Source organism: Durio zibethinus, chromosome 5 (genome assembly GCF_047325235.1).
Source record: "Durio zibethinus cultivar Kanyao isolate XHJ-2024 chromosome 5, ASM4732523v1, whole genome shotgun sequence".
NCBI classification, from domain to species: Eukaryota; Viridiplantae; Streptophyta; class Magnoliopsida; order Malvales; family Malvaceae; genus Durio; species Durio zibethinus.
In genome coordinates this window covers 2,755,691-2,780,260 of record NC_143166.1, presented here as the reverse complement: position 1 = coordinate 2,780,260, position 24,570 = coordinate 2,755,691, and the positions used below count along the sequence as shown (strand labels likewise).

The window sequence follows — 24,570 nt, the reverse complement described above, 5'->3', positions numbered from 1 at the left end:
TTATTTTAGTATTTTTGACATCAGGCTCCCATGGGCTATGATCCTCAACGGTCGAACTTATTTGAGATTGACACGTTTCGAAATCCTGTTGGTTACCCATCCAAAATAATTTATGTATTTTAGTATTATTCTCTAGTTTTTAAAAATACAACATTTGAATACGAAAAAAATTCGTTTTTTATATGTGGATAATTTTTAATATTATAAACTAAATTAAAAGATTATCACTTGTTTTTAAAATTTTTTTATTATACTTTTAAGTAATAATTTCTTAATATAATGACTTAAGATAAAGTTTTTCCACATAAAATATTAAACTCTTCAAGAAAAGCATATCTGGGTTTTATTTTTTGGTACTGATATCTAGGGTTTTTTTTTAATGTAAAAAGCATACATAGTTTAAATTGCTTAGGCAATAAGGATTCCATGGTAAATAGTTTAAATTTGTTTAGAATATTTCAGACACAATAATTTAGATTTAAGTAACTTGAATATTATATTTATATGAATAAGTAATTTAAATATATTTCACTTTAAAAAAAAAACCTTGGTAATTTAAGTTTGGGTGATTCTTTTACCTTTATCATGGGTCAAAGTTATGCCTTATTTTACCAAGAAAAAAAGAACTTGGTCCAAAAGAAATGATTTGATGGAGTCTTAAATGTAGCTTTGAACCAAATTCCATGGAATCTTGACTTTGTTTAACCCTTAAGCTTGGGAAGATGTTTAACTTGCTGAATTTTCAAGGAACTTGGCAGTAGAATTCCTTTGTTGACACAATCACAAACAAGAAGCTAAAGGGTAGGAGGGAGAATTTTCTTCAATATAGCTAGTGGTACAGTAGCTCAATATGTTCTTCAGGTTTTGTTAACTACAATGGTATCATGTTTAAGCCATGTGTCAATTCCTGAATGGACCATATGTCATCCACACAGAGTATGACAGCCGCGAACCGGCCATATAAATAGGATTCATTTGGCAGCATGATAAGAGGGACTCTCACCGCTTGGTCATATCATTTTCTGTGCGAACCCCTCACTTTGCTCGCCAAATGAATCCATAATAAAACGTCAAGAGCCAAAATAAAAACCTAATTGTTTATGCTACAAAAGACTTTCAAAATTTTGTTCAACTCAAACAAGATAATAAAAATATCCGCAATCAAAGACCAATTATATTAAACTAAACACTAGTGAGTTCAAATCTAATTGCATGAATGAATTTGCCCCAGCAAGATCATAACAGCAACTCGGCAATCTGAACAGCATTAAGTGCAGCTCCCTTGCGTACTTGGTCACCACAAACAAAGATGTCCAACCTATTTTAAAATTTCATATTAGCATGAAAATACTCTAAAAGGGACAAATAAAATGTAGGGAAAGAGGAATTTTACCCATGATTTCCTTCTTGAGACACATCCTGGCGAATCCTGCCAACCGCAACATCGTCTTTGTTTGATACCTCCAATGGTGTAGGGAAGTGATTAAAAGTCCGATCATCAATAACTACTACTCCGGGAGCATTTTTCAAAATTTCTCTTGCTGTATCCTGATCAACAAAAAAATTTACCAAATAAAGAGCTGAAAATAAAACCAAAGCTACATGAGAAAACGTTTTTGGGTCAGAAACAGGGAATCTAGAAGACTTTTTTATATAGGAACAGATGTGGCCAAGCTTATAAATAACTCGTACTCATCATTCTGATCTCTTTGGTTCATGATCTTTTTGAAAATATAACAATTATCTTCAAAGACAACATAGCATTTGATATAATTGTATTCTTTTATCAAATTTAAGCTACCATGATCTAAAAACCTCAACTTGAAAAACATCATATATATATATATATATATATATAATATTTGACTCAATGAATGATTGCAATTTGAAAAAGATACCAAGGAGCAACAAGTAATATTAAGTAGTATATATTACTCAGCATGTTAGTGAGCACACTTTTTCTCTTTAAGATCAATGGCAATAAAAACATCCTTAGAAGTTCTTTTAAGATAGCATGAAATAAGATTTAAGATAAACAAGCTCCGATCAAGGTATATCAACTTCAGATAAATTAACATGGGCTACACCAGAAATGCTTTGACATTGTTTTCAAAACAGGAAAATTGGGATTTTTATTTTCTATTTTGAAAACTTTGCAGTATGATTAGGGATGATATAAATTGGGGTCCTACACTGCCTTACTAGCATTTTACGATTATATATGCTACATATTACATATTTAAAAAGAGTTGACCCTGACAATGTGGCTTGAAAGTAAGAATGTAAGATATCTATTCCATTTCCAATTTTCCTTATATTTGTAAAAGTTGAACAAAATCCAACTTTAAACCTAACCCATTCTTTACAACTTCTGTCCCAATAAATGAAAATGATGAAAGGAAAAGGGGAAAAAAAACTTATACATACAAGTAAAATAAGAAGAAGCCCTAAATTTCTTCACCTAAAAAAAATAAAAAGGAGCTTAAAAATTTGAAAGATGAAAGCAATGCATGTAAATGCACCAGACTAGCTATAATGACAAGAGCAAATAAAATGTTTGTGACTTTTTCATCACTTTTATTTCATATATTGATGATAAAATTATAGATTCACAATTTTATAAAATATTACCTCATCAAGGGGCTTCTCAAATTGAAGATTCACACTCTCAGCATGTGCACGCATCACAGGAACACGTATGCATGTAGCAGTGACTTTAACATTCATGTCATTCTGAGAAAATGGGAAAGACAATCATGCAGGACAAAACATTATTCTATTAGATGATTTTTTGTCTCAATAGAAAATTCAAAGGAAAAAGACATTAGATGATTTTTTTTATATCAGAACACTTTAACTACTTACCCAGATTTTCCTTGTCTCTTTTATCATTTTCATTTCCTCTTCATTATATCCATTCTCAAGAACAGGGGCATTATGTGAGAACAAATTAAAAGCATACTGCAAAAGCAAAAAGAAATAAGAGAAAATTATAAGAAACCTGGTGAGATGAAAAGATATACACAAATTTATGGATACTGTAAACACATACTTGTTGCTTAAAGATATTACAAGTTGGAGGTTTCCCTTCCAGGACCTAAAAGAAAATGCAGCAAGGAATCAATTAGAAGAAAATATTGACCAAACACTCGTTTAACAAGTAAATAATAAATGAAGATTAGAAAAAAAAAAAATCTGAATCAAATCACCTCACGGGTTTGTAGCTCAAGCTCATGCATAGCAGCAGCACCAGCACCGCTAGCTGCCTGATAAGTACTAACCACCATACGTGTCACCTGCAACATGCCATGAAGAGAATCAACATTTGAAACATAAATTGCCAGGTAAGCATGAGATCTTTAAGTTGCTTGATACAGCATAACAATAACTTAGGCAGTGAAACTGGCAAAAGCTCAAAACAATGAACAAAAGATATCCTACCCTAAAGATTCAAACCATATAGTTTTCTTCTCAATATCTCATAAAAATTTCAGTTAAAATTAATCCACTATAAAATACAAAGCACCCAAAACATTATAACATACTAATTAAAACTCTAATTATTCATTTCTCACGTAGTAGCTTTTACAAGCAATCACTTAGTCATCTTACTTCAAACTCACTATGTCTTCAGTTACTTACCAAGCAAATTTTGCAAACAATTCCTTCATTCATGTTTCTATTACTTTGCTAAATTGTCCTTCTATTTACGAAAAAACCCAAGTTACAATAAATGGCTAAGATTGTTACACAAGGGAATGTCTCTGAAACAAAAATTTTCTACTCTTCATAACTCAGCAACTTTTAAAACATCATACATCTAATGTAATAAAACCCAAATGAAGCATCAAACAGACACTGGAAAACCAATTTCTAAGCAAGCCTTAATCTACCAATCAAAATGTTCAAATATTTACAAGTCAATAACACCCACCAAAATGGGAACTTATGTTATACCTTAGCACGGCGATGAAGAGGAGTAGTAGCCATTAAGCAGATAATAGTAGAACAATTTGGGTTTGCAATCAAAGCACCCTTTTTCATCCCAACTTTAATCCCATCCATAGCTTCCGAATTCACTTCAGGAATTACTAAAGGCACTCCATCAACCATTCGAAACGCCGAGCTGTTATCTACAACGATGGTACCTTTCTCAACCGCAATGGGACCGAACTCTTTGCTTATCGACCCACCAGCACTAAAAAGCGCAATGTCAACGTCGTTAAAGCTGTCGGCGGTGAGCTCTTGGACGGTGAAGGTTTGGTCTTGGAATGAAATGGACTTGCCAGTCGAGCGTTTGGAGGCGAGGAGCTTGAGGGAACGGTAAGGGAAGTCACGGTCGGAGAGGACGGAGAGGAATTCTTGGCCTACGGCGCCAGTGACGCCTACGACGGCGACGCTTGGGCCTGATTCTTGGAAAGACATGCGGACTCTGGTGGGGGATTTGCCTAGTTGGAGTTTGGCTTTTGGGGTGGAAATGAAATGGGTTTTGAGAGGGTGGCTGAGAGAAGCCATTGTAGGCGAGGTAGGAGAGGTTTTAGGAAAGGCAGAGAAAGAGGGGATGGTGGTGGTGGCGGTGGTGGCGGTGGTGGCGGCTGGACTGGTACTGACTGCTTTGCTGCTCGTTTTTTATAGTTGAATGCTGATCACCGACGATGGCGAAGAAAAGGTTTCAACTTTCAACTTTGATGGTTTTGGACTTTGGAAATGTTTGGATTTTGGCCCTAACTCCTGCAACTGCAGGTCCCAATGGGCCATTTGATTGGGACATTTGACCCCAATTAACCTAACCCCCAAAAAGAAAACCTTACTACACTGACAATAATAAACTTTACATTACAACTAGTGTTGTATTACTTTAAGTTGAATGCACCTATTGTAAATTCTCTACCCTTTTCCGAAGGCAGGATCCCAAAGCACTACTCTCTCCCCGAATTGCCCAGCTTCAGCATCAAAAAGCATGGCTTACATTTTCAAGAACCCAAAACCAGCAATACCCAAGTGATTCTTCTCCACTCAGACTAACATAGGCTAAAAACAAAGACCCCATTTCCTTATTTCAAAGCCGCAAAATCAGACATCCTATCCGAAAAAAACCTGAAAAGCTAGCGGAAATCTTCCAACAATGTTCCCATTGGCCCACTCTCCTCCGCCACCGCCCCATCTACCGCCTCTCCATCCGCAAGCTAGCTCGTGCCAACCGCCTCCTCTAAACCCAAAAGCTTCATTCTTAAAATGCCCCAGCCCTTAAGTCTGCAGGGTTTTGGATTCGTCTCATTATGCTTTACTCAAATGCACTCCAAACCCTCGAAGATTTGTCTGAAAACAGGTATTCTAATGTGTCCGAAAAATCCCTTTGTGCTATTCTCACTGTTTATCTGAACAATGGGATGTTCGAGCAAATTCACGATTGCTTCAAGACGATTCCTGCAAAGCTTGGCGTCAAGCCTACTGTTGTATCGCATAACTTGATTTTGAAAGCGTTTGTGAAAGAGAACAAGATTTAATCTGCACCCTAATGGGTTGAGAACATGGATGTGAGTCCTAATATTGATACTTACAATTTATTGTTAGCGCTTATTTGAAGAATGGGGATCAAATGGATTTGATAGGTTATGAAACAGGTTTTGAAGAAAGGTTTATAGGGCAATTTGACTACTTAATAATCATAGGATTAAGAGGCTAGGATTAAGGAATGAAGTTGCTGGATGACATGGTTTCAAAAGGGGTGAAGCCGATTTCAGCCACTTACAATACTATCATAGATGGGTTGGATTCAGGTCTGGAAATGAGTATGGAAATTATAAAGAGGAACTGGGTTCCTCCATTTGAGGCAATGGAAGGTCTGGTTAAAGGGTTGGTAGAAAGGTCAAGATCAGAAGAGGCTAAGCAGGTTGTTGAGAAGATGAAAAAGAGGCTAAAGGGGGATGCCCTAGAATCATGGGGGGAAATTGAAGCTGCTGTTCCTTTATTAAACTATAGAAGCCATACACTGCCTGGTTAAAGAGTTGATGGAAATGTCAAGGTCAAAAAGAGGCAAAACAAGTTGTTGAGAAGTTAATAAAGAACTAAAAGGGAATGTGCTAGAGTCATTGTTGAAAATCAAAGCTGCGCCTCCATAGAATGTGGAGATAAATAGTCATCAAAAGATATGATCATTTCTATATTGTTGAAATTGCTATTAAACTTTCAATTCAACCATTTTTTTATATCCAAAAAATCTCGAGATATGAATTTTCACTTTCGAAACATCATATGAAATTATAGTTTTCATTGGAAATCAAGTTTATTGATCAAGGGTGTTATAGTTAAGGATAATTTTCCTTTTTCTTTCTGAAGTTCTTTTCAGTTATAATTTTGGTAGCCATGGAAATAATGGTAATAATTAAAGTGATTTTTTTCAAGGGCCAAGCATTGCAAACCATAACATAGAATCGAAATTAATTCAACAGAGATAATCATTCCACATTGCAAAGAATAACATATATTAGTTTGAAATATAGGAGAAACAATTCAGTAACAAAGTCGACAGATTAGAAGAGGACAGAAAACTCCTATTATGCTAGAGGCGACAGCAGCCAACATAAGTGAGAAACCAAGGGAGAGAAGCAGGCTTACCAATTTGGGGCACCCAAGTTTCTCTCTCTAGCTTTCAGTGAGCAAAATAAACAGCTCCTCATCTGTAATTGCTCCCTTTTCCATAGCCCTTTCTAATGCACTAAATCCCGCACCATCTTTAATCGATGACCGTGCGCCTCTGCACATCATTGGCATATTAAAACCGCTTATCCATGAGAGATGAGACTAACAAATAAAAGTATTATATTAGATTTCAAAGGCAATCTGTAACTTGTCATTTTATCAATCCTTTTTATCAAGCACCATATGAGCAGAGATTAATATGTTGTATGATGCAATCTTTTAACCATATGAAATATGTTTACCAAATAATTTGGTACGTGGTAAAGCTTCCAAGTCCAAGTTTGGGGACCAATATGAAATTTCATTTGAAGTTAATTCAGACAATTAAGCAAAATGTCTTCTAACAGCCCTACCACAAATAGCTTCTGTTATTTATGCAAAACATGCAGCCTACCTTCGTAGTAGATACTTTGCCAATGTATTGTTCCCTAGAGAAATGCAATGGTGCAAAGGAGTCCTGCCATGGAAGTCACACTTATTTATATCAGCACCAAATTGCAGCAACAGCTCAAGCATCACTGGATTGCCACAGTGGCATGCCAGATGCAACAACGAACAACCTTGCAGACAATTCCCCGGGTCATTTGAATCCTTGATTCTCTGACAGGCTGATGGATCATACTGTTTCCTTTCCTCTTTGTGGCTATCAAGTGATGAGTCTTGTGCATCAACAACAAGGTGATACAACTCAATGCTAAAAACACCATCAAAGGTGGTATTTACGATATTGGTGTCTGATATTGCAATTAGATGATATACTTCTCTTAAATTATCAGTCTTAACAGCTTGCCAGATGTCTGTTGAGTTAGAAGGAACTCTGGGTTGCATTGCATCTCTGATGATTAGCAATTTGTCTACATACTGGTTAAGAGAAGGAATAATGTTAGGCTTTTTATTCAAAATCACAGCCTCTTATGCTAGCAGCACGAGAGATGAAAGACTAATCTAAACAGCATGGCGATTTGCACTGATGAAAATTGGAAATTGTCTAAAGGGAACAGGTGTGTTAGTGTGCAAGTGCACCTGCTTTTCAGCCTTGAATATAACTTCAGGCATAAAGAACAAAGAACCAACAGAAAATAGTCTTGAATACGAAGAATAACACATCATATGCTAGAGTGATTTATTCCTTCCTGGCATAAGAAGCTAAATAATCCACAGATCAATTTAGAGAATGATTACCAGTAGCAGAAGACTAACATTACCACAATTACTTGAAGGAGGCAACTATACCAGAAGAGGTTCCCAACTGACTGAAATCCAGTCAACTTCCCCGTAAGTTAAATGGTGCAATGCAAGGGGGAATCAAATAAGGAAGAGGGAAGGAAGAAATACATGGATGGTGAAATATGAATTTCAATGGATGGACATCGAGAGAAAAAAAAATCTAACTAGATACCTTAGCATGAATGTATTTCTCTTTATTGGATATTGCATCTTTGGCACATGGTTTTGTTATTGATGTGCCAATAGCATTTGATTCATCCACTCTGCAAAGAATTACATTGAAAAGGAAATGTAAAGCAGATTATTGTATAGGTAGCTACTACAACACAAAATGAAGCTATCCAGTTAACCAGTTATAGATCATCAATTAAACCACTACCAGCTTTGGTTTCCTCAAATTCACTCTTTAGTAACTTAACCGATTATCAAGCTATCATTCTAACAAAAACAGAGCATCTTTTGGACAATTTTGGCAAACATGTAAGGAGGAGTGAGTACAATAAGGCAAAGAATAGGGTAGAAAGTAAGGAATCCAACATCATATTCACATAGACAAGAATAAAAACAAAAAAGGGATGAGGCTTTTTTCTCTTGCTCACAAAAGAAAAAAAAAAAGAAAGAGAGAGAGAGAGAAAGATACTCTTATTATACCAAACACTATTTTAACAAAAAAGACAACTTTTGTCCAATTTAAAATTCATCATGTTCAAGATAAAGCATAAGAAATAAATTTAATTATCAAAAACAATCCTTTCACTTGAGGACTTCAATGGCATTTTAGAACAGCAATTCTTATTGGTAAAAATAATGATAATGAAGAAATGACTAAATGAAGGAGCGCGGACATCTCTTTACAAAACTATTCCACATTTCTATAAATTACATTTTAGAAGATATGAGATTACAGAGATCAGGCATGTGCAAAGAGAACATAAAGCTCATTGCTGACATTTGTGCTAACAAGTGTTCCACAAGTTGGGTTAGTGTATTTTTAAGTATAACCATGATTTCTCTCAAAAGATGACATGGTTAATTGACATTAATTTTACTTTTGTACTTAGATCCTTAACATTGTTTCAATAAGAATTATTGCTTGTTACAAAGAAAAAACAATGACAATTTTTTTACCTACAAAACCCTTTTAATGTCAAATAATGAAAAAAGAGGTTTAAGTTCTTTTTTTTTTTTAAACACAAAAAGGCCACCAAATTTTATGGTGTTCTATATTTCCTCATAATTAAGATATTACATTAACCTAATTTAAACTATTTAGAGACAATTTTCAAATTCACATGAAAACAAACATACAAAAGGGAAAATGCAAAACTTCTTTTCTGAGAAACAAAATGTAGATATAGAAAACGCCTCAATCATGCATATTCATATTTAACATGATCACAAGACCAATAAAGCATATTAAATTTTTTTTTGTCCTTGCCTGATCTTCTATAGGTACCATATCAAAAATTACAGTTAGTGTACAGAAATAGCATTCGCAAATTAACAGATTAGTTAGGAGCATCATTTCTATTCTCTTTTTAACCTGAGGAAATCTTACCTCTCATTCTTAACGAGTGAACCTTCCCATACAGAGTTACAATAAGCATTGCCCAGAGTACAAAATAATTCCACAATTGAAGGTTCCCACACTTTGACATCTAATGTCAAAGATCTCACCTGCACACAGAAGAAGAGTATTCTTTTATTGAAGACTCTTAAAATGTATGAAAGATCATAGGATATCAATTTCTTTCTATCAGCCTCCTCCCTCTTATCTGTTCTTCTGACCTTAAATTTTCTTCTTTTGCTACTTAAAATGGCAAGTAAGTTTTCATTCAATTCATGAAATTCAAAGGTTGGGAATTTAACATCACGACTCATATTGTCTGCCTAATTTTTATGGGCAAAGCTAATTATAAGTCAATGATAGCAAAGTCATTCGTAAGTATAGCAGCTGGTTTGTCCACCACATGGGCAAAGCTACTTGTAAGTCAATGATAGAAAAGTCATTTGTAAGTATAGCAGCTGGTTTGAAATTGTACAACAGATTCTCCTAACAGCCCGGTGCAGCACCCAAAAGTGTAGGGTGAACTAAACATATTCTCCTAACACAACTCATATTGTCCACCACATATTTCGGGGCAAAACTACTTGTAAGTCAATAACAGCAAAGTTACTTGCAAGTATACTAGCTGGTTTGAAATTGTACAACAGATTCTCCCAACATTCTGATTCAACAACCAAAAAAAATGGAAATGAAGGGCACTAAATACTTTAAGAGACGATAATGTGGAATTCAATTGAACAATCTAATAATATCATCAAAATGGAGGAACTCTTACCCATGCACACCAACCATATAGGTAGTAATAATTAAAACATGGTAAGAAGAGACATTGCTGCAACCTAAGGTGGACAGTGTAATAACTAAAGTCTAAAATAACAACACGAAGAATAGTAAGAAGAAACCTTTGTTGTGACCTAATACTCTTCAATGTCCCTACTACAGAAATAAACTTTCCGCAGGCATAAAAATAATTACATCACAGCTAACAGTGGACACTAATTTTTAGTGCTATCAAAGAGCATAAACTCTATGTTTCTAAGAGACTGTAAACAGGTTGAAGACCAAATATAGATTATGAATTATAAACTCAAAACCAGCATAGCAAAATTAACAAAAACTGGAAAGAAAAAAAAAAGGCCATACAGTCTTTCTCTCTTCTTTGAAGAACAAATTGCACCTTTGAAATGTGTACACCAAGATTACGGTGAACACCTGAGCATTCAATGCATAATAATATGCCAAGATTAAGGGATGCCCAATCAGGTCCAGAAGCACTACATTCTGCACAAACATCATTTCCAGGAATTTCTTTGAGGACCACAGAAACGGGCTCTGCTCTGTTGCCTATTTGGTCAATCTCTAAAGTACCAAGGCTATTAGGTGACCTAGCATTAGAAGAAGCTCTGCGAGCATAAGCATTATTCTCCACATGCTTTTTTCCCGGATGCAGCCACAACAGACAACCAAATCACCATTAGTAGCAATTTAGTGTTTCAACATAAATAGAAAAACATGAGTTTAAAAGGAAAAAAGAACCTGCTGCAGGATATGAGAATTCAAAAGAGATGTAATAACTGCAGTTATTTTATTAACCCAGTCCATTCTATCTGCCCCATTTTCAGCCTGCCCAAAACCAGTCACAATTATCACAAACAAAACATTATTATATAGCTTAATCTAGAAAGTTCACAAATATTGTCTTTTGTTTTATTATATTCAATTATCTAGTTCAAAATATAACTGTAATAATTGTTTCAAACAAGTTTGTATGAGAATCTGATCCACGCTTTTCATGCCATAGTTGAAGAAGTATAAAATTATAGGCAACAAAGACTAAAAGCTATTGATTACGAACACTTCGAAATTTGCTTTTAAAGGGCATGTCATTGTGTGAAATAAAATGTTGTGTTTTGAGAAGTTTCCATATCTCTCAATAACTTTGCAGATTTGATAAATTGATTAGAATTTAGCAATAATTTACTGACAAATATGATGCATCAAGAAATAGGTATTCCAAAAACTTCAGACACAATTGTTTCATCCTTTTAACCGATGTATTTAACTAGCATTCAATCTTCAACCTTTTCACAAGAAACACACACTCGCCTACAGATATACATACATGCATACATACATAAATAAATATATAGATATATAATTATATATACATACATACACACACAAAGGAATATTAATTATCTTCAAAAGGAAATGATATAGTGGCATCACAGTTCTAAAGATATATCACGCTCAATTTTGTTCAACACCTGTACAAGTTCCAAACACTTGTAAACAAGAGTCTTGCATCCCAAAGCATCTAACATCAAATTTTCAATAGAAGACTGCCCTAAAACTCACAGTAATTTAGTCACCATATCCATATCATTATCATTAGTTTCTCTTGGTTATGGCTCTCATTTTAAACTCTTCTGTGCTAGCATGGCAGACCTCTTTGACATTTTTAGTATTTACTAGTCCTTAAGAATACCAAAAACGAGGTGTGGAGGTTCATGTTCATGCAAGTGCAAGTAGTCTAGGTTCAAAAAGCTATCTAAACTACCTAGTTGGAACATTCATAATGCAAAGATATTGTCTCAACTAGACTCTAGTTTAATTCCAAAAAGCAAGTTGAGGTTGGCAACATGAATCCTTTTCCTTTATTCCACTCAATTAAGACTCTGCTTTCTAAAAGATGTTCTAGATTTCACATCCTTACTACCTCATCCCTTAGTTCACTTTTACCCCTCTTTATTCCTTCTACCTGTATCAAGTCACCCTTCATACTTACACATCTCTGGACTTATATTACAACTTTCCAGACAATCTAAACTTTCTACCACTAATTTCTTTCCTAATGGATACTATCTGCACTGTTGGAAAAATGACTTCATTTCTCATTCTTTCACTTCTTTTTTTTTTTTTTTTCATTTTTGGGTATACTAGCACAGACCACTTCTACATTCTCATCTCAGCTGCAATCTTTTGCGTATACGTTTGCTAACTACTACTACTACCAAAATGCATGGAAACTGCTACATTTTACAATTTAAGTGAACAGGCATCCCTATAATCATATTACACACCAGTTGCACCAGCAGTTAGCCATTTCATCCAGCGTGCTTTGATCTGATAAGTAAATCATTTTCTGTCTCTCCTCCTTTACAAATTGCCAATAGTCAATCTTAGATACCTAAAATGGTCACAGTTAACAATATCTTGAACCCCATTTACTACTTCACTTTCATCCCTATTTGATAATATTAAAAACCACATTCAGTTTATTCTATCTCTATTCCAATTAACCCAAATAAAAACATGACCGAAGTGCACTCTGTAATTCAGACTTATTGATTGACCCTAAACTACGTTTCATCTACTAAAAATATAACATAACACCTACGTAGAACATGGACTTCAGAATTCTACTCTCAATATGCATAGTAACCTCATTGTAACGACTGCAAAAAGGTAAGGATTCTGAAAATCCTTGATGTAAGCCTATTCTGATTCAAACTCACTGGTATTACCCATGATTTTATGAAATTGTTGGCTCACACCTTTACCTGTTCTCAACCTTCTCACAAAATCTCAAGGCAGGTACGGTTAGAGAAACTTTGCAAATAACACCAGATCTATATAGTACTCTTCGTCCATCCATCAAGCATCTTTTCAGTCATTAAAATCTTATCAAACAAATTTTTCAACCAAGTTATCATCAGATAACCTAATCATTAGGGCTTCGACAAGGCGAACTGCTTTTCTTCTTTTGATTTTCTTGACAACCTCCTTACAACAAATACTCTAATTCCACACATTTCTAGACTTTTAATCAAAAAAAATTTTTAAGGCATTCCAAACTGTCTAGATCACTTCTGCTGAATAATCCATCAAAATAATTTATCACTAGCTTTCCTTGACTCTCTTCACTAAACTTCTTCATTTTCATCTTTGGTGCATTTAGATCATTTTTTCCATTAAAATTAGCCTTGTTGGCACTCCTTTGGTGCATTTTAGTGATTTTTTCCCTTCATCTATCCAAAATGTTTGCAATGCTTAAACTCAATCAAATTTCTGGTTCACACTATCACTGGTAGAATCATCATGGCATTGACCTGTGGGTTTACTGCTCTAATAGAAGTACAAATTTCACTTTTTATACCTTTAATATAGTTTTGTTCACTCTATTTGACAATAGAAAACAGTTTTCTAACTTCACACTGGAATCCTCATCACCATTAAAAATAAATACTAGCAATATATGCAGAGGATAATACGACCTGCTTCATGTTTCATATAATTCCAATCTACGGAATTGTTACAAAAACTGATTGCATTTTCCAAAATATATGGAGAGGCTAATACAACCTGCTTCATGTTTCATGTAATTCCACTCTACAGATTTGTCACAAAAATTGATTGCATTTTCCAAAATATTTTTGAAGCCTGAAGATATAGAAATGATACATTGTAAACTGTTCAACACCTTGCTAAAACAGCAAGATATTGAAATGATACACTGTAAATTGTTCAACACCTTGCTAAAACAGCAACCTAGCAAAATACCATTAAGTGCCTAGCACCTTCATCTATCATCATCTAAACCTTAGTCAATCTTAAATAGCTAAAATTAAGGTTTCATAAGATAATTAATAACACAAATAAAGTCCCAAGCAAAAATCCAACAATAAGAGCAAGAAAATCCTTTTCATACTATATGCAGTCAGTTAAATGTATCATGCTGCGACTTTGCTATATTTTAACCATATCCTTGATAAGTTCAAGAAAAGTGAGGCGAAAAAATTTCAATGATCAATCAATATCACCTGCAATGTGTAAGTTTTCAGTGGAGATATAATTCTGAAGCAAAGCCGCAAATCTGTATCCTTTGCATCCATCTTTATTGTTGAAGTACAAAGATCAATAATATGACAGCCCAAAGTTTCTTCATTAAATGATGAGGACCTATTATGCCTTGCACGAAATCTAGCAAATACACCACTATTTTGTTCAGCTGAACCAGTATACTGATGGTGAGAACCCTGGGAATAAAGCAGATAAAGTAAATATCATGCCTCAGCAAGATCATTTTCACAACATAAGCCCAAAATTATTTCCTACATGGGAAATAGCATTAAGACTAGATACTTTGACTTAATAGTTCCTGGAAGACCTTTTGCTCTAGCTATCTTAAAGAATGAGTTCCTACCAATAGTAGCCAAAAGCTTATGCATAAGAGTTAAATTTACTTATAAACACCACAGAACAAGCAGTCAATTTATAGGTAATAAGAAAAGATTCACCTCACTTGCAAATCAAAATTTTATGAGGTATACTCATGCAACTTAAAAAAGCCTTTTCTTTCTCTCTCTACTCAAACAGTTTGGAACAGCTGGCTGGAAAAGAAGATTAAAATTATCTTTTCAGCACCTAGATACAGGGACTTTATAATTTTAGGCATATCTAGATTAAAGTGTGTTTGAAATAATAGGAGAGAAGAGGACAGATAGTCAAGAAAAGAAGATAAGTGATTTGATAGGAATTTCAGTTTCTCTTGCTTAGATATAGAGTTTTTTGACACATTTTATCACTACATCTAAAGGATTTATTCAAAAATCATGAAGAATTACATTACTCATTCTCATTTTTCTCCAAATCTAACCACATTTGAAGAGATAAAAAATGGGGCAACGAGAAATTTTAAGTCTGTTCTCTTCACTTCTCTCCTGAGCTTGCTATGCAAAAAAGAAATTAACACTGTTATAGTGCAACAAAACCATACAAACACTTTAATTATCTCTGTCACACATCCTCAAATTTCTCACAACCATAAATTAGCAAGCATAAAGACTAAAATCCAGGTATATGCCCCACTTATCCATAATCATAATAAAGGGACAATATGCTTCAAGCTATATCATTAAACTTGATCAACCAAGGATGGTTATAAAGTAATATAACATACCATTTTGGTACCCTTATTCATATAATAGTATAAAGTTCCTTGACTATTGAGTACAAAGAACCTCCTCTTCCAATCTCCCCTCAAACTTGAAGAACGTTTTATCAAATATCCTTGCTTGATTGTCTGGACCTGCAAAATGAATGAAAAAAAGAAATATTTAATTTCTCCAATTAACACCCTTGATGAAATAAACATGATGCCAATATGAAAACAACAGCCCAATAAAAAGATAAGAAGATCAAGCACTCACCTCCCCATTTGTTGAGGACTGCATGATCGCTTCTATGTTTTTGTCTGAACTCATGCCAATAACATGAATGCCACCAGTACTTGTGGAAGGCTCTTTGTTAGTAGAAGCTCGTAAAGTATCTATCTCAGATTGGGTCCTGAATTCTTGAATACGTTTTTCAAGCCTATCTTGTTCAGCTTTTGCTAATTCTTTTGATTGCTGAGCATATGTCAATACCTTTACAAAAAAAAATCAATTCAGTTATCAAGTGAAACCCTTATTCATAAAGCAATTAAATCAGATTAGATTAAATTTTATGATGAAGACAAACAGTGTAAGGGCATGGGACCAAAGCCACTTGTTTTAAATTCAAAATGACAAGTGCGAACACATTCTACACAGAATGTGCAGATCAAACAGAGATATGCATTTAACTTATGCATTTATAGAACGATTTATGTAACAAATAATATAAATGCATATCTCTAGTTGCAGTCAGGAGATGAAATTCTTAATTGAAGAATCTTGAAGAAGGATGAACCGTGCAACTAGATGGTTCTAGGATTTGATAAATTCATATGCATTGGCGTAGACAAATAATGTTGTTTGACATGGTAACTCCCAAAATTAAGCATACAAGAATATAGTTGTGTGTGTCTTGCATGTGCCTGTCTATCTGTTTATACTTTGTAACTGTAAACATCTAATGCAAAAAGAAAGAGATAATAGAAAGAGGCATGCAAATAATATAGTCTCTAAACAAAGACACAGTATTCCCATAATCACATGGATTGCCAACACAAGCATCCAACATTATGGTCATAGCTCATAGCCATTTGCAGAGCCAACTTTTCTACAGAAGAAGTTTCTAGAAATCATTGATTCTACTGACTGCAAGTCATTAACTTGTTTTTAACATCATGGAGACAAACAACCCTCATTAAATAATTAATCCAGTTAATTCGAAAGTGGTAATCAACAACTTAGTCTCATTTGTTTTTTATTAAAATAAAAGAAAAAAGTAAAATATTACCTGGTGAATAAATGGTTCCAACTGGCTCAATAAGTCATACCCCTATGACAAAAGGAAATCAATCATATTTAGTCACACACACGACAACTTGTATAACTAGCTGAGTCCAGCAGAAAATTAAGAAATACATCATAAAAGGAAGTACAAACCAGCTTAAAATATCTCAGATGGGCATCCATAATTGCACTTATAGATTCCAGAAACTCAGACTTCTTTTTTGCTTCAATATTCATTAGTGCATTTACCTGTTTTCCTTAAACCAGAAAGAAAAGTCACCAAATGAAGCATGAAATAAAATGGAAAATATGATTTTAATATAAATAAACAGGGAGATTTGCAGCTGCAACAAACACACTAAATTGAAGCGGCTTCTCTCAAAAGCAGATTTTGAATTCTGTAGATCCTGTCAAGAACAAAATACAATCCAATCCAACCCAGAATACAAGCCAGGTTAGTTTTATTATGAAAAAGACAATTGCACTCTACAAAGAAGTTTGGAAGTTATCAAGAAAACATAATAGATGTGGATAATAACATGGTATAATTTGAACCAATAATGCCTTGATTTGCAAAAACCAAGCCACAATTCCATCTTTAATTATAAGGAATTAGTTAGTTAGATTCTCAATTCTCAGAACAAAAGATATATTTACTTTTGGGGACTCGGACAGAATGTTAAAGATTTGCACCCAAAATTTTTGTCAATGCAGATCAAGTATGAGCTATTAGATACTGGAAACAACATAAAGGATATCTAAGCAGAAAGACAAGATAGTGTAAACATTACATCAAGGTAACCAGAAACATCTTTCTTCTGATAAAGGTAAGCAAGAAAAAGGCACAATACATCATAAACAAAGAAGACTACAATAGTTACAACCTAAAATAAGATCAAATCCATAGTTCTATGGTCCGGAAAAACAGGTGTTTTGTTTCTTTTGGATGGTACTGAAACGGTTAAATGTTTACTAACTAGTGAACCAGGAGTATAGCAGAAAAATAAGAGAACTGGTGAAACATACAGAGAATAGTATAATTACATAAGGAAAGGGCATACCTCTTCTAGCTCAGCAACAATATCTCCTCGTGTGTTCTTCTTCAAAGACACAAACTTTTCACGTGCCTGGCAGTACAGAACATTTGGTGAAAAGCTTTATATTTGACCGGAATCAAGGAACACTATGCTTTTAATGGTTTTATTATGCTTGATTGTAGCTTTTCATAAAATTTTAGAGAAAGGGTAGTTGTGATGTAAAATTTTACAGGGCATATCCATCTGCATCATTTGTGTATGCTCTCAGCACTTGTATTAGTAAATCCATTGGAGAACTTATTTAGAAATGAGACATCTTCATTAATGTTTGCCACTTAATATTCAAGATAGTAAACTAGAATAAATCTGTTTGCTGCAAGGAATAATCAGATTTCAGAAGACAGAAGACATGTCACCAATTACTGACAGGTTTCTCTGTTTTTCATTTTTACCGGATAGCCCTTGATTTACAAGAATTCTCAGTAGCTGTACATATAGACATAATATGTTTTTAACTAATAATTCCTTAGCTCCAAAATTTATTCATGATACCATGACCGAGAGAGAAAGAAAAAAAATAACGAAGGAGATTCAAACTGTCATTAATATCCAAACCCAATAATTAACTTTATGCCAAAAAGGAAGTTTCATTGTCTCTAATACCTGATCATATGTATTTATAGCTTTGTCAAACCGCCGACGAGACTCCTGTAAAAGACACAGGATAAAAGCTGTGAGACAATTTGGGAGGAAAGGAGGAATAGAGACATGAATTTAGCTCTAGACTCTAAAATTATTAGCAAGAAAGAAAAGTTATAAAAAATGTTGAGCTCTTTAATAATGAATGTAATTGTTATGTTTCCATCCAATTTATATGCCACCCCCCACAACCACCCCCAAGCTCCCACCATCTGAATTTGTTGTATTTTGAGGAGACATCTCAATCCATCTTGCAAATATTTGGCTTCCACAATTATGAACATGTAGATCCAATATCTTCATCCACGATGAGTTCTTATGCTGGAAATATACAATCTCTGCTAAAAGACTTGATAATGTCCATGACTTGAATAAAAAATGCTGTTATATGTCCTGTGCAAAGAGGAACATAATATGCCTCAATCATTGGCTCTTCTATTCATTTGAGGGTCCTATATTTTTCCTCACATTCAGAATTTCAGACTCCAAGGTGGATTACAGAGTTTTGTTAGAAAGCGCTCCATTTTCAAGATGATAAGAAAAAGGAAAAGAGGCAAATTTAATATAAAAGATATATGGAAAGATAAAAGAAATATTATTACTTGGAAGTACATAGATAAAAAAAATAAAATAAAATAAAATAAAAAGCATATTTCTAGGCTAACAGAAAACTACATGGATACATAATGTGGAAATGGATAATAGAAAAAAGAAAAGTTTCCAACTTCAAAGGAAAAAGTGATTGCAGGTGCGAAGACGAGAGAAAACACAAAATGCAAATCAGAAGTAAAAAGACCAGAAAAGAGTGATGTTAGAGGTTGTTTATGGTGGAGGGAAAGATTCCAATAAGGTAAGGCCTCTCAAAAGTGTCTCAATTAATCAACACACAGCACATCAACAGACCAAAGAAAACATGACAAGTAATTAAGTTTGCTATAAAACCAAAGTGGTTGTTTAACAGAAAAAAGGTCACCATATGTCATCCAGTGCACCTACATCAAATTTAAAGATTTACAGGAAAAGTCAGGGAAAGGCGGCAATCATGAACAACCCCCATTGCAATCACACAGAGCAACGTTTCAATGCAAAATCTCAACAAGGGAGCGATTTATTTCATCTCTCACTATCTCAGTCTCTTTTAAATTTTTCAGAAAAATTCAACACACACACAGACTGTGGAAAGTGGCTAGTTAATAACAATTTCAAAACCAGCAATTTTAGAAAAAAAATTAGAGATAGCAGCTAAATTATCTTCACCTTTGCATCTTGCAAATCAACAGTCATAAAATGCATTAGCCGATCAACTAACACATGCTCAACCTGCAATAGGTATTCAAATCTCAGATAAAAAATTGAGCATCCCAAACAAAACATGAAAAATAATAACTATTCTATTGGGCATGTAGCAAGGTAAGATGCAAATGTTAATATTGACTCTCAAATATAAGAAATATTTTAAAACAAAATTTGCTTATCTGAAGTTATGCAGCAGGTGGCCTCAAAATTGTTAGCCTTCATGCACAACAAATATGTTCAGTACCTACTAGTGCTATATCCTAACCACATTGAACACAAAGGCATCTAAGAGCAAATAAAGAATTTAGAAAGTAGTTGCATATGTAGAAATTAACACGTTAAACACTTTTTGACGCAAAATTACAATCTGATCAGGTGAATCTATTTTAAGTAGAAGATAATGTCATAAGACTGTTTGTACAGATACCATGTGCGCATGCACCTAGCAATGTTTTAAGCAAAGACAAATTCAAAGGTACTTTTTTATGAGATGACAGCTTATTTCCTCATTAAAAGCTGGTTGAATTAGTTGATAGCTTACATTTACACACCTTCTATGACTTTATGAATACAAGTTCTAAAGATACATGATATCTACCATCTAGAAGCTCATCTTCTGATTAAGAATGTCTTTCACACTCATGTTGGGAGTAAAGGTAAGTTGATTACAACACCTGAAGCAAAATTTTCCATTCTAATCTCATTAACAAATCATCCATGCATGCTTTATTACTTCACACAACTTTAAAATATGCACAGGCATATCAATTCATAGGGATCTAAATATATCTAAGGCACAAAATACTGCGTAATCATGCACAATCAAATCGAAAAGGAAAAAAAAAGGAAAAACCAAATGTTGGCAAAGGAAATAACATCTAATAAAATATTGCTAGTGAAAAAACAGAAACATTTGGAATAAGCATTTGACAAAGGCTACTTATCCCCTTGTCATTCAATTATATGAGAAGAATTGTCTTTTTTTTTAGATGGTAAATTGATTCTCACTTGTGAACGAAGCAACTCCTTATAGCCAGCAAGCTCACGAAATGCATTGATGAACTTGGTCATGATTGGTCCTACAAAAGGGAACCATTTAAAAGTTTCTTTAGGTAGAATCTTCAGTCTTTCAGCTAGATTATTCTATGAAACCGTGAAAAAGCAATTGCCATTCAATAGCATTTGTTCTGCAAAAAGCCAAAAAGCATTTGAATAGTTTTTCACTTTCTGCTGTTGATTGAGCACAGAAATTTACTTGAGAAAAATAATTCAGCAGACAGAAACACACACAGATACAGAGTCAAATGCACATCTGTTTTTATAACCACTAATTGACAAAACTTTAAATACTAGAACCAAAGCTTTAAACCTAATCAAAATTTTTGAAATTAATTTGTAAGAAACAACTGAGCTAACCGGTGTGGTAGTTAAAAACTTTGAATAAGAAGACACATTGACTTACCTCCTATGGAGACACTAATGGGATCATCTTGTCCACCACCAGATGCTTCTAAAGAATCAGCAAAGCTATTGTCCCCATTATATGCTTCTCCAAGAGCTGTCCTGCAAAAGAAATAAAGAGAGAGAGGTCTTAGGTAATTGGGTTGTCGGCAATAAAGTTAATGATACCCTATTTATTATTGTAGCTGAAATTGTATAATGGTAGGGGAGAGAGGGGACAAATTCAAGGTCAGATGTTAAGGGAAATAATGTGACAAAGATACATTTGAATTAGAGACCAAATTTTGAACCCAAAATCTTGCTCAAAGCCCTTACTGCGAAGCTGATACTTTTGCAGGGAGAATTCAGCGCACTTAGAATATGTTATCAGTTGGAACAAACCTAATATACTAAGAATGAAAAGAAAATTCATATTTTATAACAAAGACGTACGAGTCAGAAAAAACATAACCTCAAAAACTAAGATTGGCAAGAACTGAATCCAAGCATTCTTAACAGATTGATAAGGCAAATCCGACACTACAAGTAAAAGAATTAGTGAACATAGAAAAAGAAAGAAACATACATAAACTTCTTACTTCCTTCGTATAATGTTTGACAGCGATCTTTCAACTCATCAGCCGTGTACTGTAAAGAACATATCTGTTCAATCAACAAACACATTAGAACCTTTTTTTTATCATTTAACAAAAAACAAATACTAATCCCAATGAGATCATGAAGTATATTTATACATGGCAATATAAAATTAGTCATTATTTTAACAAATTCAATCGAATTTTGATTATTCAGTAAAAAAATCAATTAAAACTTAGTTATATTCAACTAAAACGGTTAGAATTGAATCACAATTTGATTCAAAAAGAAAAAGTTTTCAGCGATTGGCTAAGAAATTAAAGGAATTTAATAAATTAAACATAATTGTGGATCAAAATTTGTACAATAATGAAAATGTGGAGAATTTTGGAGTTACCTGCTTTTGAAACATAGGGGAATCTTCTAGCTCGATAAAGGCCGCCATTGCTGATTTGCTTCTTCTTTGTTTCGAATTTCAATACTCCGAAATCTCAGGGTCTCTGTCGTGGATCCAGAATGAAAACGTTGGACACGAGATGCTTCGCTGTTTAATTAAAGAAAGGGTAATTTTTGGTGCATCGCCACGAACTAAAAACTAGGAGTAATAAATGGTTCACTTGACATTTGATTTGATTCAGTTTTTTAAAATAATATATAAAATTACAAATTTTTAAAAATCTGAGGTTAGTTTAATAATTTTTTTATTTTATAAAAATTAATGAAAATATATAATTTAATTCGATTTTTTTATTTTTTAATATAAAATTTAATTGAAATTTAATTTATATATTTATTATCTAAACTTAATTCAAATAAAATAAAATAAAAATCAATCCCGAGTCCCGACCAAATATTACGATTTTCAATGGATTCTAGATTTTTTTCAATTTTTTTCTCTTTTTACAGGCTAAAATAAGCTGAGCTGGAATTTTTTTGCGGGCCGGGGTCTCTATTTGGGTTTCCTTGGATTTGGGCTCCAAAATCCTAGAAAAAGGTCCAACACCATAAACCGGGCTTGTATTGGGCCCAAGGCCCGGTGATTTCCCTACCATTGGACCCATAAATTGATGTCTGGTTCGAATCTCCTTAACGAAAATGCTCGTTTTCTGATTTATATAAAGAAAGAACTCTTTTGCCGCTCGAATTCTAGACGAGTGAACAGAGTCGATTGACCGAATTTTTGGATGTTGTCGATGGCGAGGCTAAGGTACGTCAAAGCCCTTAAACAGTTCTAATCTTCCTTTTTCTTTTCTGTTTTCCCTTATTTTCGGTTTCCTTGATTCTTGATCATCGTCTTAAAAATGAAAAGAAAGGAGTTGAATTGAATCATCGTAATCGTTAAAATTTTGAAGTGATTGTTAACGTTTTAATCGGTTTCTAATCTTTGATTTTCAATTTTAAAATGAATCGATCCTGCTCAGGACTTGCTGGATCTGTTTTTATGTCCTTTGTTAAAGAAAACTGCGGAGGAGAAGGGGACTGAATTTATTATGAGGGATCTGACATTTTCCAATGAATTAGGAAAGGGACGTGTGAATGATGTTAAAGAAGAAGCAGCCCCTTAACAAAGAAGATGTGCACACTCAGGGATAAGGTAGCAATACCACTTGACTGAATAAGAACTCGGGACCTGTTAATCATTATCCATAAGGTGAAGTTAACATGAAATCCAGGGCGAATCCTGATCTCCATGATTTTATATTGTGCCACATTTTACAAATCACATTTTAAGTAGATCTTTGCTGTGGTGACAATCTGTTAAGATTAGAGTTGGCAATCCAACTCGAATCCATCATGTTTCGATCTGATTTAATTCTATAGGGTTAATTTATATATATATATATATATATATATATATATATATATATATTAGATTTGGACATGGGTCTTTTTTTTAAGTTTGGGTTGAGTTTTAAGCAAATCTGTTTTATCTCGATCATGTATATATATAAAATATTTTTTATTATTTATTTTATTTTATTTTATTTTTATTTATATACTTAATCTTTTATTTATATTTAAAAATAATTTTTTTTAATTTCAGGTTAAATTGAATCAATTCCAATTTTATGCATACATGAGTTGAGTTGAATATTAAAAATAATATTTAATATTGGGTTAAGTTGATTTCTAGTATTTATTATATAAAATCGGATTGGGATGAAAAAAAATACACCACCCGATCTTATCTCTAGTTATGATATTGGCCTATTACTGTTCTTGGAGTGTATAGTTTAACAGCATACTAGGTATTCTAAGATTGTTTTTAGTCATTCTGTTTTAGCTGAATCCATACAATGATGTGCAATTGTTGCATTAACAAAGCATCTTGAAATTTCAGTCAGTTCTTCACATTCTTTTGAATAATTGTTGGAACATTTGATGATTGTACTCAATATTTAAAAAATTAATCTATGATTATAGAATTGTTGTGTGTATTACTACTCAGACAAAAATGTTGAGGAGATAAGTTATACTTAGAAGTCCACAAAACGTACTAAAAAACATGTACATAAATGTAATCACCCTCTAATAATATTATTAAAACTCGAACTCATAACTTTAATTTTAATATCAGTTATTGAAGAGATAAATTATACTGAAAACTCACGAAAGCACATCAGAAAGTTCATATATATATGTTAGATATTATTTGAATTCAAAAATTTAAATTATTAAATTCTTGAATCTTTTATACATAATATTTTATTTAAATTTTTTAATAATATAAAATTTTTTACTCACATAAACCTTATCCCAACAAAAAGACAACAGCCCCTCAATC

At 33.5% G+C, this 24,570-nt stretch overlaps 2 protein-coding genes and 1 pseudogene across 13 annotated transcripts; 1 reads left to right on the top strand and 2 right to left on the bottom strand.

Moving 5' to 3' along the window:
• Positions 1-802: 802 nt before the first annotated feature.
• Positions 803-4,769, bottom strand: LOC111282954 (uncharacterized). The gene is made up of 7 exons (XM_022871277.2): positions 3,958-4,769; positions 3,210-3,296; positions 3,053-3,097; positions 2,866-2,961; positions 2,632-2,733; positions 1,394-1,548; positions 803-1,318 (listed from the first exon to the last, which is right to left on the bottom strand). The coding sequence occupies exons 1-7, from the start codon at positions 4,513-4,515 to the stop codon at positions 1,237-1,239; spliced, it is 1,125 nt and encodes a 374-aa protein (XP_022727012.2). The 5' UTR covers positions 4,516-4,769; the 3' UTR covers positions 803-1,236.
• LOC111282952 (ADP-ribosylation factor GTPase-activating protein AGD2-like) lies at positions 3,210-22,411 on the bottom strand. Of its 12 annotated transcripts, none has more exons than XM_089760580.1 (20): positions 22,183-22,411; positions 21,775-21,851; positions 21,211-21,311; positions 20,757-20,827; positions 19,710-19,772; positions 18,417-18,461; positions 17,778-17,843; positions 17,076-17,123; positions 16,870-16,965; positions 16,721-16,762; positions 15,709-15,924; positions 15,459-15,587; positions 14,320-14,535; positions 11,033-11,119; positions 10,674-10,928; positions 9,488-9,606; positions 8,102-8,192; positions 7,097-7,563; positions 6,619-6,757; positions 3,210-3,296 (listed from the first exon to the last, which is right to left on the bottom strand). In XM_089760580.1, the coding sequence occupies exons 1-19, from the start codon at positions 22,228-22,230 to the stop codon at positions 6,646-6,648; spliced, it is 2,349 nt and encodes a 782-aa protein (XP_089616706.1). In that variant the 5' UTR covers positions 22,231-22,411; the 3' UTR covers positions 3,210-3,296; positions 6,619-6,645. The 12 variants fall into 12 exon arrangements, with proteins under 12 accessions (XP_089616706.1, XP_089616707.1, XP_022727005.1 ...); XM_089760581.1 differs by lacking the exon at positions 3,210-3,296 and adding an exon at positions 5,314-5,427; XM_089760588.1 differs by lacking the exon at positions 3,210-3,296 and having other exon boundaries at positions 7,097-7,159; positions 7,263-7,563.
• Positions 4,822-6,140, top strand: LOC111282955 (small ribosomal subunit protein mL103 (rPPR7)-like; annotated as a pseudogene).
• Positions 22,412-24,570: the final 2,159 nt, after the last annotated feature.

What these genes read in the sequence shown, in the direction of transcription:
- LOC111282954 (XM_022871277.2), bottom strand. Translation starts at nt 4,515, where the DNA reads ATGGCTTCTCTCAGCCACCCTCTCAAAACCCATTTCATTTCCACCCCA. An exon ending in GTAATATCTTTAAGCAACAA is followed by an intron (nt 2,962 to 3,052) that starts GTATGTGTTTAC and finishes TTGCTTTTGCAG; the next exon opens with TATGCTTTTAATTTGTTCTC. An exon ending in TTGAGAAGCCCCTTGATGAG is followed by an intron (nt 1,549 to 2,631) that starts GTAATATTTTAT and finishes TTTGTTGATCAG; the next exon opens with GATACAGCAAGAGAAATTTT.
- LOC111282952 (XM_089760580.1), bottom strand. Translation starts at nt 22,230, where the DNA reads ATGGCGGCCTTTATCGAGCTAGAAGATTCCCCTATGTTTCAAAAGCAG. An exon ending in TGGAACCATTTATTCACCAG is followed by an intron (nt 15,925 to 16,720) that starts GTAATATTTTAC and finishes TTTTTTGTAAAG; the next exon opens with GTATTGACATATGCTCAGCA. An exon ending in TGAATAAGGGTACCAAAATG is followed by an intron (nt 14,536 to 15,458) that starts GTATGTTATATT and finishes CTTTATTCCCAG; the next exon opens with GGTTCTCACCATCAGTATAC.